Source organism: Copadichromis virginalis, linkage group LG6 (genome assembly GCF_057382275.1).
Source record: "Copadichromis virginalis isolate Kocher_CV1m ecotype Utaka linkage group LG6, C_Virginalis_male_GT1.1, whole genome shotgun sequence".
NCBI classification, from domain to species: Eukaryota; Metazoa; Chordata; class Actinopteri; order Cichliformes; family Cichlidae; genus Copadichromis; species Copadichromis virginalis.
In genome coordinates, this window is record NC_140623.1 from 6390045 (window position 1) to 6403950 (window position 13906).

Below are 13906 nucleotides of genomic sequence, written 5' to 3' on the forward strand. Positions count from 1 at the left end.
TCAGAATCAGTCAAGATTTTCAACTCAACTAAATGTTGTAAGATAATACTCTTAATTTCTTTTTTCGCACTATATTTCTTTACTGGAATATCAAAGTGTGCTGCAATACTCAACAAGTCATCTTTATGACATAACTCAAACTTCTCAGAACTCGGAGCACGAATGAAATCTTGTAAGTCAAAATCCATACTTAAATACAAGGCAATAACATTGTAACATTGTGCGCTGGCATTATACCGATGGCAACGTCCTGTTTTTCTGACTCAGGGGGTGCCCATGGGTCCCGTGCAGTTCCAGAAGGTGGTCACTACAGACACGAGCCTGTCCAGTCGGGGCGGTGTTTACGAAGTGTGATCTGTGAGAGGCCTCTGGAGCAATTATTAATTATCTGGAGATCCTGGCCATTTCTACGCAGACATCAAGTTCTTGTGAGGACGGACAACACCACCAAGTTGGGTTATATCAATCATCAGGGAGAGCTATGTTCACGCCACTTGCACACACTGACATGCAGACTGATCCTATGGAGCAGCGAACATTTCCTCTCTTTGAGAGTGACATGTTCTGGGCTGAGAATCAGGGAGCGGATTTGCTATCCAGAGGCGCTCCGTTATATGGCGACTGGGTTCTGCATCCAGCCATTGTAGAGCTGTGGCGGCGCTACAGCCAGGCTGCAGTGGATCTACACCGCGTTCCAAATTATTATGCAAATGATATTTTTCTCTGTTTTTCCTAAATAGTCGATTCAAATGACAGTCGGCATAATTTTCGAGTCATCAACCATTAGAGTATAATTCAAATGTTACTGAACAAAACTCCCAATGAAAACAGTGTTTTTCAAAAGTAAAAAACTTAAAATGCTTTGTTCCAAATTATTACGCACACAGAGTTTCAAAAGATTTTATAGGTTGTAGAGAATTGAAAATGGTCATTTGTTGAATTTGCAGCATTAGTAGATCAATTTCACTGACATCAAAAGTTATTTCAATCAAAAACATCTTAACAGGTCAAGTCACACAATAACACAGGACCCCGTATTTGTTAGCAGTTTTACAATTCTTGCATCCATGGAACTTGTTTTTGGAAAGTTTCTGCTTGAATGTCTTTGCAGGATGTCAGAATAGCCTCTCAGAGCTGCTGTTTGGATGTGAACAGCCTCCCACCCTCATATTCTTTTACCTGAGGATGCTCCAAAGGTTCTCAATAAGATTGAGGTCAGGGAAGAATGGGTTCCTCTCCTTTTATGCCGATAGCAGCCAAAGATGCAGAGGTGTTCCTTGTAGCATGAGATGGTGCATTGTCTTGCATGAAGATGGTTGTGTTGCAGAAGGAACAGTTCTTCTTTTTGTACCAGGAAGAAAGTGGTCAGTCTGAAACTCCACATACTTTGCAGAGGTCGTTTCCACTCCTTCAGGGACCCTAAAAGGGCCGTCCAGCTCTTTCCCCGTGATTCCAGCTCAAAAACGACTCCACTACCTTTTAGCTGACAACGCAGCCAGCCATCCACCTCTGCATCCATCTGGACCATCCAGGGTGGCGCTGCACTCATCAGTGACCAAGACTGTTTGAAAATTAGTCTTCATTTGGTTCTGGGCCCACTGCAGCCGTTTCTGCTTGTGAGTGTAACCCAGATCATTGTTTGAGTATGGGATTTCTGATTATTTGGTAGTCACTGAACGCACCACTGTGCAGTGCGCATAGCCACTCTCTACTCCAGCTACAGAGTTTTTCCTTCCATTGGTCCGATGAGGCGCATGCTGCTCTCGTGCCCTCTACGAGCTGGAAATTCGGGTACAGTAGACATTTGAGTTGCTGTAAATAGTTTTAAAAACCTTTATATGTGAAGCTAATGATTTAATATGTTGTTAGGAAAAAGAGTCTTGTAGCAGTTACGAACGTGAAGCTGAGCTGAATCCGACAGCCATTCGCCATTACACGAACCCCTCTGGTGAGTTAGCGTGCAGCTCATGTTCGTATGAAATGTTTTGTGCCTTATTATACTGCAGCGAGGTATCAAATCTACTGCTGTCATGTTTCTTAAGAAAGAGGCTAAATATTGTATAACGTGTGTTATTGGCTGACTGTTAGCAAGCTAGCCGTTAAATGAGCCTGGCTAATGTCCTGAAATGGCGGCCGACACGAGGTCAGTTACAGTGTTATTATGTTATGCCTAAGAGAACAGCATTAATAAGCATTGTTAACAGCATTTATGTTCTGTTCTGTTTTTATTTTGACAAACCTGTATTATTATAATGGTAAGTCTGTTAAATAAGCCATTAGTGATATGGACACTAAGTCAGTGGTACTGAGGCTTATGAATATTTTTGTTAATTCTTCTGCACACTTGTGTGTAGGCTGGTTTGTTTGCCCTTTTGGTGCCCTGGATCCTACTGGATGAACTGCCTTGTGGAAGTCCTCATCTGATGACTCTGTCGAACCGTCCTGGCAAATAGATGGTCGTTGCTGTGGGTGGATGCTTCTGCTTGCTGGATGCTATTATTGGATGCTACACCGTTCCAACAGAGCGGTAGGAACAATTCAAAGGGCCCCAACGATGCACTTTATTTTTCCCTGAGCTCAGGTGATTTTCTTTTGGCCAAAGGACCTTAAAGGATACATATTTGGTTTTATTTATTTATTTTATTGTTCTTGTGACACTGAGTGGAAAGACACTACAAAAGAAGGGTTTATTATTTAAAATTGTGTCTAATAAATGTATTTATGTTAAGTAAGTGTGGTGTCCATTGTGTGCTGGAAGCCTTATTGTTCCTGTGGTGGAGCAGCTACTACCAATCTCCTTTACGAAACTAGCTTCTGACAGGATATAGATATTTGGGATACATTTGATTTCTTGTAACCTATTTTTAGAGAAACTGTGATTCTCGGTTAAACATCGGGGTGAAATCGATGACACCGACACCTAGTGAACTGCCCAAGGTCAACAGTCCTGATTTCCACGCATTAAAGGTTTGGCGTAAGTACAGATTGCGTTACATGAGCATTGGTTAGGGGTGGCTGAATAGAAGGTTTATGCACAGCTGCCGGTCTCTGGAGGATCCTACAGCTTGACGTTCGCAGGGCTCCAGAGGCACCAGCAGCTTGAAATGTCTGTTTGCAGCTTTGTAATGGCCTTTTAGCAGCTGCTCTCTGGCAGAAACCTTCATAATTGTGCCTTTATCTGCACGAACCCATGTGTGCTCTGACTCAGCCACAAATCTCTTAACATTATGGTGATCACACGTAAATTTTCGTGAAAGAGGTTTTCATTACGTGTCCAAGGCGGTCAACTATTTCACGCTTTTCAGCAGAGTTCATTTTTCCTTCCTAAATTGCTTGAAAATGGAGGCCTGCTTAATAATGTGGAACATCCTCCTTTAGTAGTTTTTCCTTTAATTGGGCTCACCTTGCAAACAACTGATCACAGGTGTCCGAGATTGATTTCAGTGATACAAAGAGTCCTGAGACACAATCCCATCCACGGGTTTAATTGAAAAACAACTTATTTAATCTTTATAACACTTAAACACTATTTGCATAATAATTTGGAACGCGGTGTATTCGCTTCCAGGAAAAATGTGGATTTTCTCCTTTTCTCCTTGTTGGGCAACGCACACGTGTGGACACCCAGCTTTGTGGCCCTCTACAGGGAGTGCAGAATTATTAGGCAAATGAGTATTTCGTCCACATCATCCTCTTCATGCATGTTGTCTTACTCCAAGCTGTATAGGCTCGAAAGCCTACTACCAGTTAAGCATATTAGGTGATGTGCATCTCTGTAATGAGAAGGGGTGTGGTCTAATGACATCAACACCCTATATCAGGTGTGCATAATTATTAGGCAATGTCCTTTCCTTTGGCAAAATTGGTCAAAAGCAGGACTTGACAGGCTCAGAAAAGTAAAAAATAGTGAGATATCTTGCAGAGGGATGCAGCAGTCTCAAAATTGCAAAGCTTCTGAAGCGTGATCATCGAACAATCAAGCGTTTCATTCAAAATAGTCAACAGGGTCGCAAGAAGCGTGTGGAAAAACCAAGGCGCAAAATAACTGCCCATGAACTGAGAAAAGTCAAGCGTGCAGCTGCCAAGATGCCACTTGCCACCAGTTTGGCCATATTTCAGAGCTGCAACATCACTGGAGTGCCCAAAAGCACAAGGTGTGCAATACTCAGAGACATGGCCAAGGTAAGAAAGGCTGAAAGACGACCACCACTGAACAAGACACACAAGCTGAAACGTCAAGACTGGGCCAAGAAATATCTCAAGACTGGTTTTTCTAAGGTTTTATGGACTGATGAAATGAGAGTGAGTCTTGATGGGCCAGATGGATGGGCCCGTGGCTGGATTGGTAAAGGGCAGAGAGCTCCAGTCCGACTCAGACGCCAGCAAGGTGGAGGTGGGGTACTGGTTTGGGCTGGTATCATCAAAGATGAGCTTGTGGGGCCTTTTCGGGTTGAGGATGGAGTCTAGCTCAACTCCCAGTCCTACTGCCAGTTTCTGGAAGACACCTTCTTCAAGCAGTGGTACAGGAAGAAGTCTGCATCCTTCAAGAAAAACATGATTTTCATGCAGGACAATGCTCCATCACACGCGTCCAAGTACTCCACAGCGTGGCTGGCAAGAAAGGGTATAAAAGAAGAAAAACTAATGACATGGCCTCCTTGTTCACCTGATCTGAACCCCATTGAGAACCTGTGGTCCATCATCAAATGTGAGATTTACAAGGAGGGAAAACAGTACACCTCTCTGAACAGTGTCTGGGAGGCTGTGGTTGCTGCTGCACGCAATGTTGATGGTGAACAGATCAAAACACTGACAGAATCCATGGATGGCAGGCTTTTGAGTGTCCTTGCAAAGAAAGGTGGCTATATTGGGCGCTGATTTGTTTTTGTTTTGTTTTTGAATGTCAGAAATGTATATTTGTGAATGTGGAGATGTTATATTGGTGTCACTGGTAAAAATAAATAATTGAAATGGGTATATATTTGGGGCAGCACGGTGGTTAGCACTGTTGCCGCACAGCAAGAAGGTCCTGAGTTCAATTCCACCATCAGGCCGCGGTCTTTCTGTGTGGAGTTTGCATGTTCTCCCCGTGTTTGCGTGGGTTCCCTCCGGGTATTCCGGCTTCCTCCCACCATCTAAAGACATGCAGCTTGTGGGGATAGGTTAATTGGATAATCCAAATTGCCACTAGGTGTGAATGTGCGAGTGAATGTGAGTGCGAATGGTTGTCTGTCTCTGTGTGTTGGCCCTGCGACAGACTGGCGACCTGTCCAGGGTGTACCCCGCCTTTCGCCCTGTGACAGCTGGGATAGGCTCCAGCGCCCCCCGCGACCCTCAAAAGGATAAGTGGAAGCAAATGGATGGATGGATGGGTATATATTTGTTTTTTGTTAAGTTGCCTAATAATTATGCACAGTAATAGTCACCTGCACACACAGATATCCCCCTAAAATAGCTAAAACTAAAAACAAACTAAAAACTACTTCCAAAAACATTCAGCTTTGATATTAATGAGTTTTTTGGGTTCATTGAGAACATGGTTGTTGTTCAATAATAAAATGATTCCTCAAAAATACAACTTGCCTAATAATTCTGCACTCCCTGTATTTGAACCTCTGCAGGAGGCTGATTTAAAGCATCTGTCTTTGAAGACAGCATTACTGCTAGCCTTACGGTGTGTTCACGCGATGGACGCGAATAGAGCGTCAGGTTTACATGTAAAGTCAATGGAAAGGCGCGAAGACACGCGATTGCGGGTCCCGCGAAAATTCGGAAGCAGATTTGCGTCGCGAAAACGCCAAAACGCGTGAAACGCGCGTCAGTGTAGCGCGTCTGGCGCGTTTGACGCGCGAATAAAACCACGCGCGTCAGTTTTTGTGTTGCATTTTGTGCATACGCGCGTTTCGCGTCTACCGCTCGAGTTGGAAAAATCTGAACTCCAGCGTCAAATCGCGCCGCAACAACCAATCAGGAGCCTGGTGACGTGGCTGTTACCTAGGTCAAAGGGGCAGGTCCAGTCAAAGCCTTTCATACTTCAATGGAGGAGAAGGCTAATCAATGCGGTAGCAAACAACTCGGAGCTGTACGACACCAGCTGCTTTCTGTACCGAGACAGGAATATAAAGGACCGAGCTTGGAGGAAGATATGTGAAGAGATCGGGCAACCTGGTAAGTTCATTCATTTCTCTTTTGAAAGTTTTCACTGACCCGGGGAAGCCACACAAAAGCTAGCAAACCACCGCTATTTTCCCACTGACGTACAAATATCGTTCTGCTTTTATGCATGTTGTCATTTAGGAATATATTTTATTGTTTATTAATAAACAGCACACAGTGGTCCCGCTCATCCGTCACTGCTTTGCTTTTTCACAGATTTTTTATTGCACAGTACAGCATTGCATTCTGCAGCCTGATTGACAAATCTCCTGCGCTTGCCAAATTTATCACGTTTGGTTTTGATAACCATCACGTCCAATAGAAAAAACAGCACAAAAACACCCATAACTTTGAGCCTCATTCGGAAATAGACACCTGCACCGCGAGGGGAAAAGGCGCACGAAAGTAGCGGGCAGATGAAGACAAACCGCGGCATAATAATACTTTTACGTTTTGCAATCTACAAAGGTTTGCACTTTGAGAATCAATTGTGAGAACTGTGACCAGGGGCTAGTTATTCTGAGAACCCCTGCAATAAATGAGGGACCACTGTCTACTCTATGATTATTATATCCAACCTGTTAACATTTAATACTGTATTGATAGAACGAACTGATTCTGCAGCAGAGCATCCCCAGTCCCTGAGCTCCTGCTGCTGCACCCACAGATATGTACAGCAAGCACTGATATCTTTTTAGTCGGTGGGATTCCCTTGTGATCACCTTTACTAAATATCTACAACCAATCTGATTATATCCTGTTATTGTTTTTTTTTTTTTCAATGTTGAAATTAAAATCTAGTAGCAGCCTTCTCATTTCTTTGTGTTTTGTGCTGTTTTAAAGGCCCACAGAGGAGGACGGCTCCGAGGCAGATGAGGGACGGGTCCCAGGACGGTCCATCGGTGGTGGAGCTGGCCACCCTGGTGTCCCTGAAGAGTCCACACCAGTCTCCAATGGAGCATTTCCTCCTCAGCCTTGTTCCTGCTCTGGAGAGCAGCTGGTCCTTTTTATTCCTGTCTCTCTGTAAATACTTATATATTTATGTTTAATGTTTTTCTGTGTGAGAATTCTAATATTATTTCAAATAAATGTTTATAATGACTAATGTCTCAGTTCTACTACACAGCAAATGTTGGCACACGACTTGACACATGTAGAATTTATTTCATATTATACTAATGACAAAATATACTGATACAGTGGGATGCAAAAGTTTGGGCAACCTTGTTAATAGACATCATTTTCCTATATAAATCGTTGTTACAATAAAAAATGTCAGTTAAATATCATACAGGAGACACACAGTGATATTTGAGAAGTGAAAAGAAGTTCACTGGATTTACAGAAAGTGTGCAATAATTGTTTAAACAAAATCAAGTAGGTGCATCAATTTGGGCACCACAAAAAATAAATGAAATAAATATTTAGTGTATATCAATGTGTGTGTCTCCTATATGATATATGGGGTGCCTTTGTCTGGATGTGCTTCCCATCCAGAGCTGCACAGCACAGAGGAAAGTTCCAGCGCTCCTGGAATCCCTCTGTGATGGACCGCCAGTCTCCAGGTGAAGGCACAGCCATGAAGTCGTCCACTAGACAGTCCCAGATGGACGTCGCTGCCTGGGGGGTGATCTGACACACCGACTCTGTAACTGAACGCTTGGTCCTGAAGGAGTCCCCGGTGACAAGGAACCTGGACAAAATTGTTCAAAATCAGTATTATGTGTACTGCAGTTACAAAATACATTATTCAAATTCCAAAATACTTTTGTGATGTCAGATTTAAATCATAAAACTTAAATCTTACATAAAACATTTTGTAATTATAAGGATAATTACAAAATGTATATTAGATAATATCTAAAACAGTTGTTTTATTTTAACTTTAACATATCATAATTTGATTGGTAGCAACTTTCACAACTACAGTGTGCCAATCACTCATAATTCCTAAACATGTCAATCAGGTAGGAATGAAGTGAGACATTAATAGAAATAAAGAGTTGTGTGTTGACATGTAGCCCTTTCCTTGCTTAAATCATTAATATTTTTGAAAAATTAATCTGTGATAAGACAGCTTATCAAGATAGAACCATGTAACTAGAGATGAACCAAACTGTTCACAGTTTTATCTAACTCTGTTTTAATAAAGGCTGTGACGCCTGCTATAGAGTCTGACAGCTGCAGGGATTATATACAAATATTCAACTATCCCAGAATCAAACCAGGTCTAAATAAAAAGGAGTGAGTATCACTACAAAGGTTAACTCAGTGGTCCTAATGCTACAGTTTGATATCAGCAAACACCGAGTGCATACATTGATAGGACACCACAGCCATGCTATCATCGCAAACACTGATAACAGCATAAATCGAATTAATGATGAGACCTTCTGAGTATCACTAGAAATATTATAAACAGTCGTCTCTGTACCACAGTTTGCTTTCAGTAAACACCGACAGCATTCACTGTTAGCATAGCACATCCATGTTAGCAGTGTATAAATGGATGGTTTAGCATATATTAGCACAGGTATCAATAAAGGACTACCCTATTAAATACTTTTACTAACCTCAGGCAGACGGACAGCCGCTCTGCAGGTGGGATTGAGCGCCTGTAGTTGGTGTCTAGGCGGGCGATGCTGGGACCGACGAGGGAAAGCAGGTCCTCAAACTGGCCGACGGTGATAGTGCTGGAATCGGCCGTCATCCAGGCGCAGCTCCTGGAGCAAATGGTGAAACTCACCAAACTGCTCACGCCTCTGAAGGACCTGATGGACCCAGGTACGGCGAGGACGTCTTTTACGCCGCTGCTCTGCTCTCCACAGTACATAGAGAAGGGAGACTCTCTTCAAGCGCTAGCTCGACAGCTGCCATCTTGCAAAGATACCGGTCTGGCACAACTTCCTCCCACATTCCTCTCCCACATTTCCGGTTCACGCGCGTTAAAATATGATATTTTGGGGCGCGATGGATTTTTCTTGGACACGCGTGGAGACGCGAATGTGCACGCGTCAAATTAGGGGCGTTTGGGGCGTTTTGTTCGGGTCCATCGCGTTCGGTGTGAACACACCGTTAGCCTCCGCGAAACGTGTCAGTGACATTCGCGAACTTTCAGTGCACCCATCATCGGTTTACCCTGGGGCAGACCAGGGTGTCACTGAAGCCCAACCCGGCCTATGTGCTTAAGGCAGTTGGGGCACGTGTGGTTATTGTCCTGTCAGCATTCTCCCCACCCCCTTCCTGTTCAAATTTTGTATGCATATTTGGACAGGACTAAGGAGTTTCAGAAAAATGACCAGGTTTTCCTTTCATGGGCAGGCCCTTATAAGGTCAGGCCTATAAGTAAGCAACATCTCTCACTTTGGATTGTGGAGGCGATTGCTCTTTGGTATAGGAGTATGGGGCAGCAGGGACCAGACGGCCTGTGGGCTCACGCCGCTCGAGGTCTGGCAGTGTCCTAGGTCATTTTCAGAGGGCTGTCAATCCAGCAACACAACATTAGATTTTTTTGCATTGTCTCACTGTCTGACCTTTTTCATTTTTTTTCTCATTAATTTTACAATTGCAACAAGAAGTCATGTATATATTTTAGGGGTGCAACGATACTCGTATCGATATTGAACCGTTCGATACAGTGCTTTCGGTTCGGTGCACATATGTATCGAACAATACAACATTTTTAATTTATTTTATCAACTTTCCTTCTGACGATGCTGTCTGTGTTGAGAGCTCAGTGGATCTGTGTTCGACTACTCCGCCTAGGCTGCACTGTCGAGTGCAGATCCACTGAGAGCAGCGCAAGCTAGCGAGACAGAAGTTAAGCTCGTTGCAACATGGCACATTGAACCTCCCCCACCATCATTCAGATCTGGCGTTTGGAACTATTTTGGTCTTCATGTGACATATGACCCTGAAGGTAAGCGCGTCATGGACAAAAGTAAAACAGTATGTCGGATGTGCCACACAATGCTCAATTACATGGGTGGGAACTAGTGTGTTAGCGCAGTTAGGTCGTTAACGTGTTGGCTGTCCAGCCCCACGCACGGGGCTGGTAGCATGTAGCTCGTTAACGGAGATTTGCCGTATTGTGGCGTTAACGTCATTTCAGATTAACGCTGACAGCACTAGTGGGAACACAACGAATATGACTGCACATTTACGCCGACATCATCCTAGTGCAAAGACAAGTGGAAGCAGACAAAAACAACAAGCAGCATGCTACAAACTTTACCCGAGTCATTTAGACAGCCGTTAGCACATGACTCTCCTTATGGATGTCATGGTCCTGGGTAGGTGACCCAGCTCTTTAAGTTTATTATTAGCATTTTCCAATTTATTATCATGATTATTATTATTGTTTGAGTTCTACGTGTTATATTCGGTCTGTGTCTGTATCTGTCTGTCTATGGTGTCACCCCGTCTGTTTGTGAATCTGTCTGTTTAGTTCAATGTCTTGTCTGGTTCCATGTGTCTGAGTTTCCTGTTTTATTGTGAAGGTCTGTGTCGTATGTGAGTGTGCTCAGTTTACGTTTCCCCTGTCTCGTCAGCTGTGATTTCTCCCAGGTGTGTTCCCCTCCTGTCTCTTATCCCTTGATTACTGCCATCTGTGTATTTAAGCCCTGTGTTTCTCTGTGTCAGTGTCGCGTCGTACCCTCAGATTATACCTGTGTGTTTCTGTTCTCCATATTCCGTGTTCACTTCAGGTTTTGTTTTCGTACCAGCAATAAAGCTGAGGTTTTGAGTTTCACGTTTGTGTCTGAGTCCTGCGTTTGGATCCTCCTCTCCGCCTGCCCGCACACAGAGCCCTGACAATGGGGACCTGATATGTTTAATATGCTGCTGAGAATATAGCCCAGAAGAAGCGTATAGTAGAGCTTTTATTTTGGAAAGAGCCATTTCTCTGTAATAAACTCTCTTTTCCAAAGATGAGTGATTTCTCAATCAGATTTATTTTTTTTATTACTTTGTTGTTTCAGCAACATTAAATTTAAAAACTGTACTTTCGAGTTAAAATATATATTTATAATTTTAATAAATGACAAATTAAAAAGGCATGAACATTTTTTGTATCGAAAAAAATCGAACCGTGAATTTTGTATATTGTTGCACCCCTAATATATTTGTATGTGTGTGTCCCAAATAAAGGAATTTCATGTACATTAATGGTTGTCTTTACCCATGGGACATGATAAATTTCTGTATCATTTTTGTAATTGCAACTATATTCACATGAACAAAATCCCAACTAATCATGTAACTCATATATGTACTGTGAATGTCTACTCCAGTGTTTCTTTACATTTCTTTAGGATTTTTTGGACCGATGGCTAGAGATCCAGAGCAAAACATGGAAAACTTGTGCTTATGTATTGAAGTGTTGAGTGAATGATGTGGGAAATGTCAGGCATGCTGTCGCTTGATGTTTGTGTTTTCATGTAGGAAGAAGGATCACATGCAGAGGTTCCCCTTGCCTTTGATCTGCAGAGAGTCAAAGGTCACTGGGAAAAAGGCTTTCAAGTAAACTGAGACAAAATTAGCTATGATGTAATCCTGATTAGGACACTCCAGCGCTATATATCAAATAGATAAAAACAAAAAACAGGACTTCGCTAACTCACAGGAAACCCTCGTAGAGCAGCTGTCTTCCTTTAATACTCTACCTGCCTGCAGTCAGCTGAGACTGAAGAAGTCACTTGGATGAGTGACAAAATGTTTCTCCCACAAAACGCTACGTCCAGATGAACAGAATCCACTTTTGGAGACTACCTCAGGTGAGTTTCTGGAATAGCCTACATCTGAGGTTATCAAACCATGTGAAAAACTACATGACACAATAAATACATATTTCAGTATATACAAATATACATATATACAAAATCCCTATGAACAGCACACATACTTTAATCAGTTACATATATAACAACACACCATGACAAAACTCTACTAACCCTGTCACAGAGGCTCTTAAAGAGGTGACTGAGCTACTGCAGCCATCTATCACAACCAGCTGGGAATAAAGGGAGGAGGCAAACTGGGCATTTGACTGGTCAGTTAACTGGAGTTTTCCACTTCACCTCAGTTCATCTGTAATTAGCTCAGAAAAAGTGAATGCACTTCATATTATTATTTATAATTTTTTGCATGGGTTGAACTTGCACAATGAACAACAATAAACTACACATTTAAAATAACAGGTGACTGGTGAGGAAATTATACTGTGAGATAGAGCAGGAATTTATATATATACAACAGTGATAAAAAACAAACAAACCCCAAAGACAATTAAAATGAATTTAGTTAAAAACAGTGAAAGTAAGACTGACGTTGTGTATCAGAGAAGTGCAAATTGCTTTAATAAATAATCTGTACACTATAGATGTAAGATAAACGGCTGCATGAAGCTATAATAAACAATATGTTTGGCATCTTTTGCCTGACAGGCGTGTAAACCTGTCCCAGAATGAAGTTATTGTACAGCTTTATAGAGAGAGGTTTTCTAAAGTGTTCTTTATGGCAGCGAGGCTGAATCACTCTGCTGCCTCAGAGGTGTGGAGTGGGTGTGATGGGCTGTCTGTGATGGAGAGGGTAGGTTCAGTGACCTCCTGGCCCAAATTCTGACCAATGATTCTTCCGGCCCGGGTAGTTGCTGATGATAACTTAAGAGGGATGGTCGTTTTGCATTAAATTTTTTATTGGAACCCATTAACAGCAAAGCCTTCTTAAACCCTAAACCTTAATCTGACCTCCACCTACCCATTACAAATGTAACTACATGTTGTGTTGACACAGTCCTCTCATCCATTTCTGGCCACTCAGCAGTTTTTTAATTGACTGGAAGGAAACAGAGAGGTAAACTCCACCAACAGTTAGTGTTTTGGCAGAAAACTGCAGTGCAACAAAGAAACACCACACACAAGTAGAAATGCTGCCAATGGTGTCGGCCACTTGTGTAGGCTCTATGGATTCGACACTGAAGTTAAAGTCTCAAATGAGATCTCGGTGTTAATGAGCACATTCATTTCTTTGTATAGGTTTCCCATCATTCAGATCATGGCAGACTTAAGCACTTGAGTTGAAGGCAACTGGACTTCTTTTTTAGGTTCTTAGGGATGTTTCCCCTACTCCTCTAAAGTGTTTGATGAAGTAGCCTTTTGGATGAGAGGTTACACCTCATGTAACCTTACTGCATTTCAGATCTCCAATTGTCTACCTCTCCCACTGAAGATTTGACTAAATGCAGCTCATGTTGACTGTTGTCCAGAATGCAAAGAGTTCTGTGCTCCTAAATATTTGCCTACAGCGGCCAGTCATACACTGGCAAAACAGGATACATTGTTCTGCTTTTTCCCTCTTACTTCCTTTACCTCATTGCCTCCATCATCTGACTGAGCAAATGAGGCACATCATGATGTCTTGAAGCCTGACTGGAGAAATGATGACTGTAGGGTCTCTACCTTACTATGTAGAGGCAACTATAGTTGTGATTTGCCACTAGATAAATAAACTGAATTGCGTGAGCATTGCCCAACAATTCTTGCTTTTGGGACCAAGGTCACCTCTCTAATTGTTTCTCTCTTTCATAATTGAATGTACAGAACTTCTAGGCTCACCCAAGTAGGGGCTGACTCTGGTGGCTTATCTCTGCTACGTCTCTGCTTTTTGCAGATGATATGGTTCCTTTGGCCTCCTCGGGCTGTGATCTTCAGCTCACACTGGGATAGTTTGCAGTCAAATAGAGCTAAAATGG

At 42.6% G+C, this 13906-nt stretch overlaps 1 protein-coding gene and 2 long non-coding RNA genes across 3 annotated transcripts in view; 1 reads left to right on the top strand and 2 right to left on the bottom strand.

The window, feature by feature from the left end:
* LOC146707044 (uncharacterized) overlaps positions 1-13906 on the bottom strand; it is a 103409-nt gene that overhangs the window by 58742 nt on the left and 30761 nt on the right. The window lies entirely within an intron of this gene.
* On the top strand, positions 6071-7257 carry LOC146707045 (uncharacterized). Its single transcript, XR_014921047.1, has 2 exons — positions 6071-6168; positions 7000-7257. It is a non-coding gene; the product is annotated as an uncharacterized LOC146707045 (long non-coding RNA).
* On the bottom strand, positions 7419-9030 carry LOC146707046 (uncharacterized). The gene is made up of 2 exons (XM_085460833.1): positions 8730-9030; positions 7419-7849 (listed from the first exon to the last, which is right to left on the bottom strand). Exons 1-2 carry the CDS (start codon positions 8987-8989, stop codon positions 7591-7593), a joined length of 519 nt encoding a protein of 172 aa, XP_085316959.1. The 5' UTR covers positions 8990-9030; the 3' UTR covers positions 7419-7590.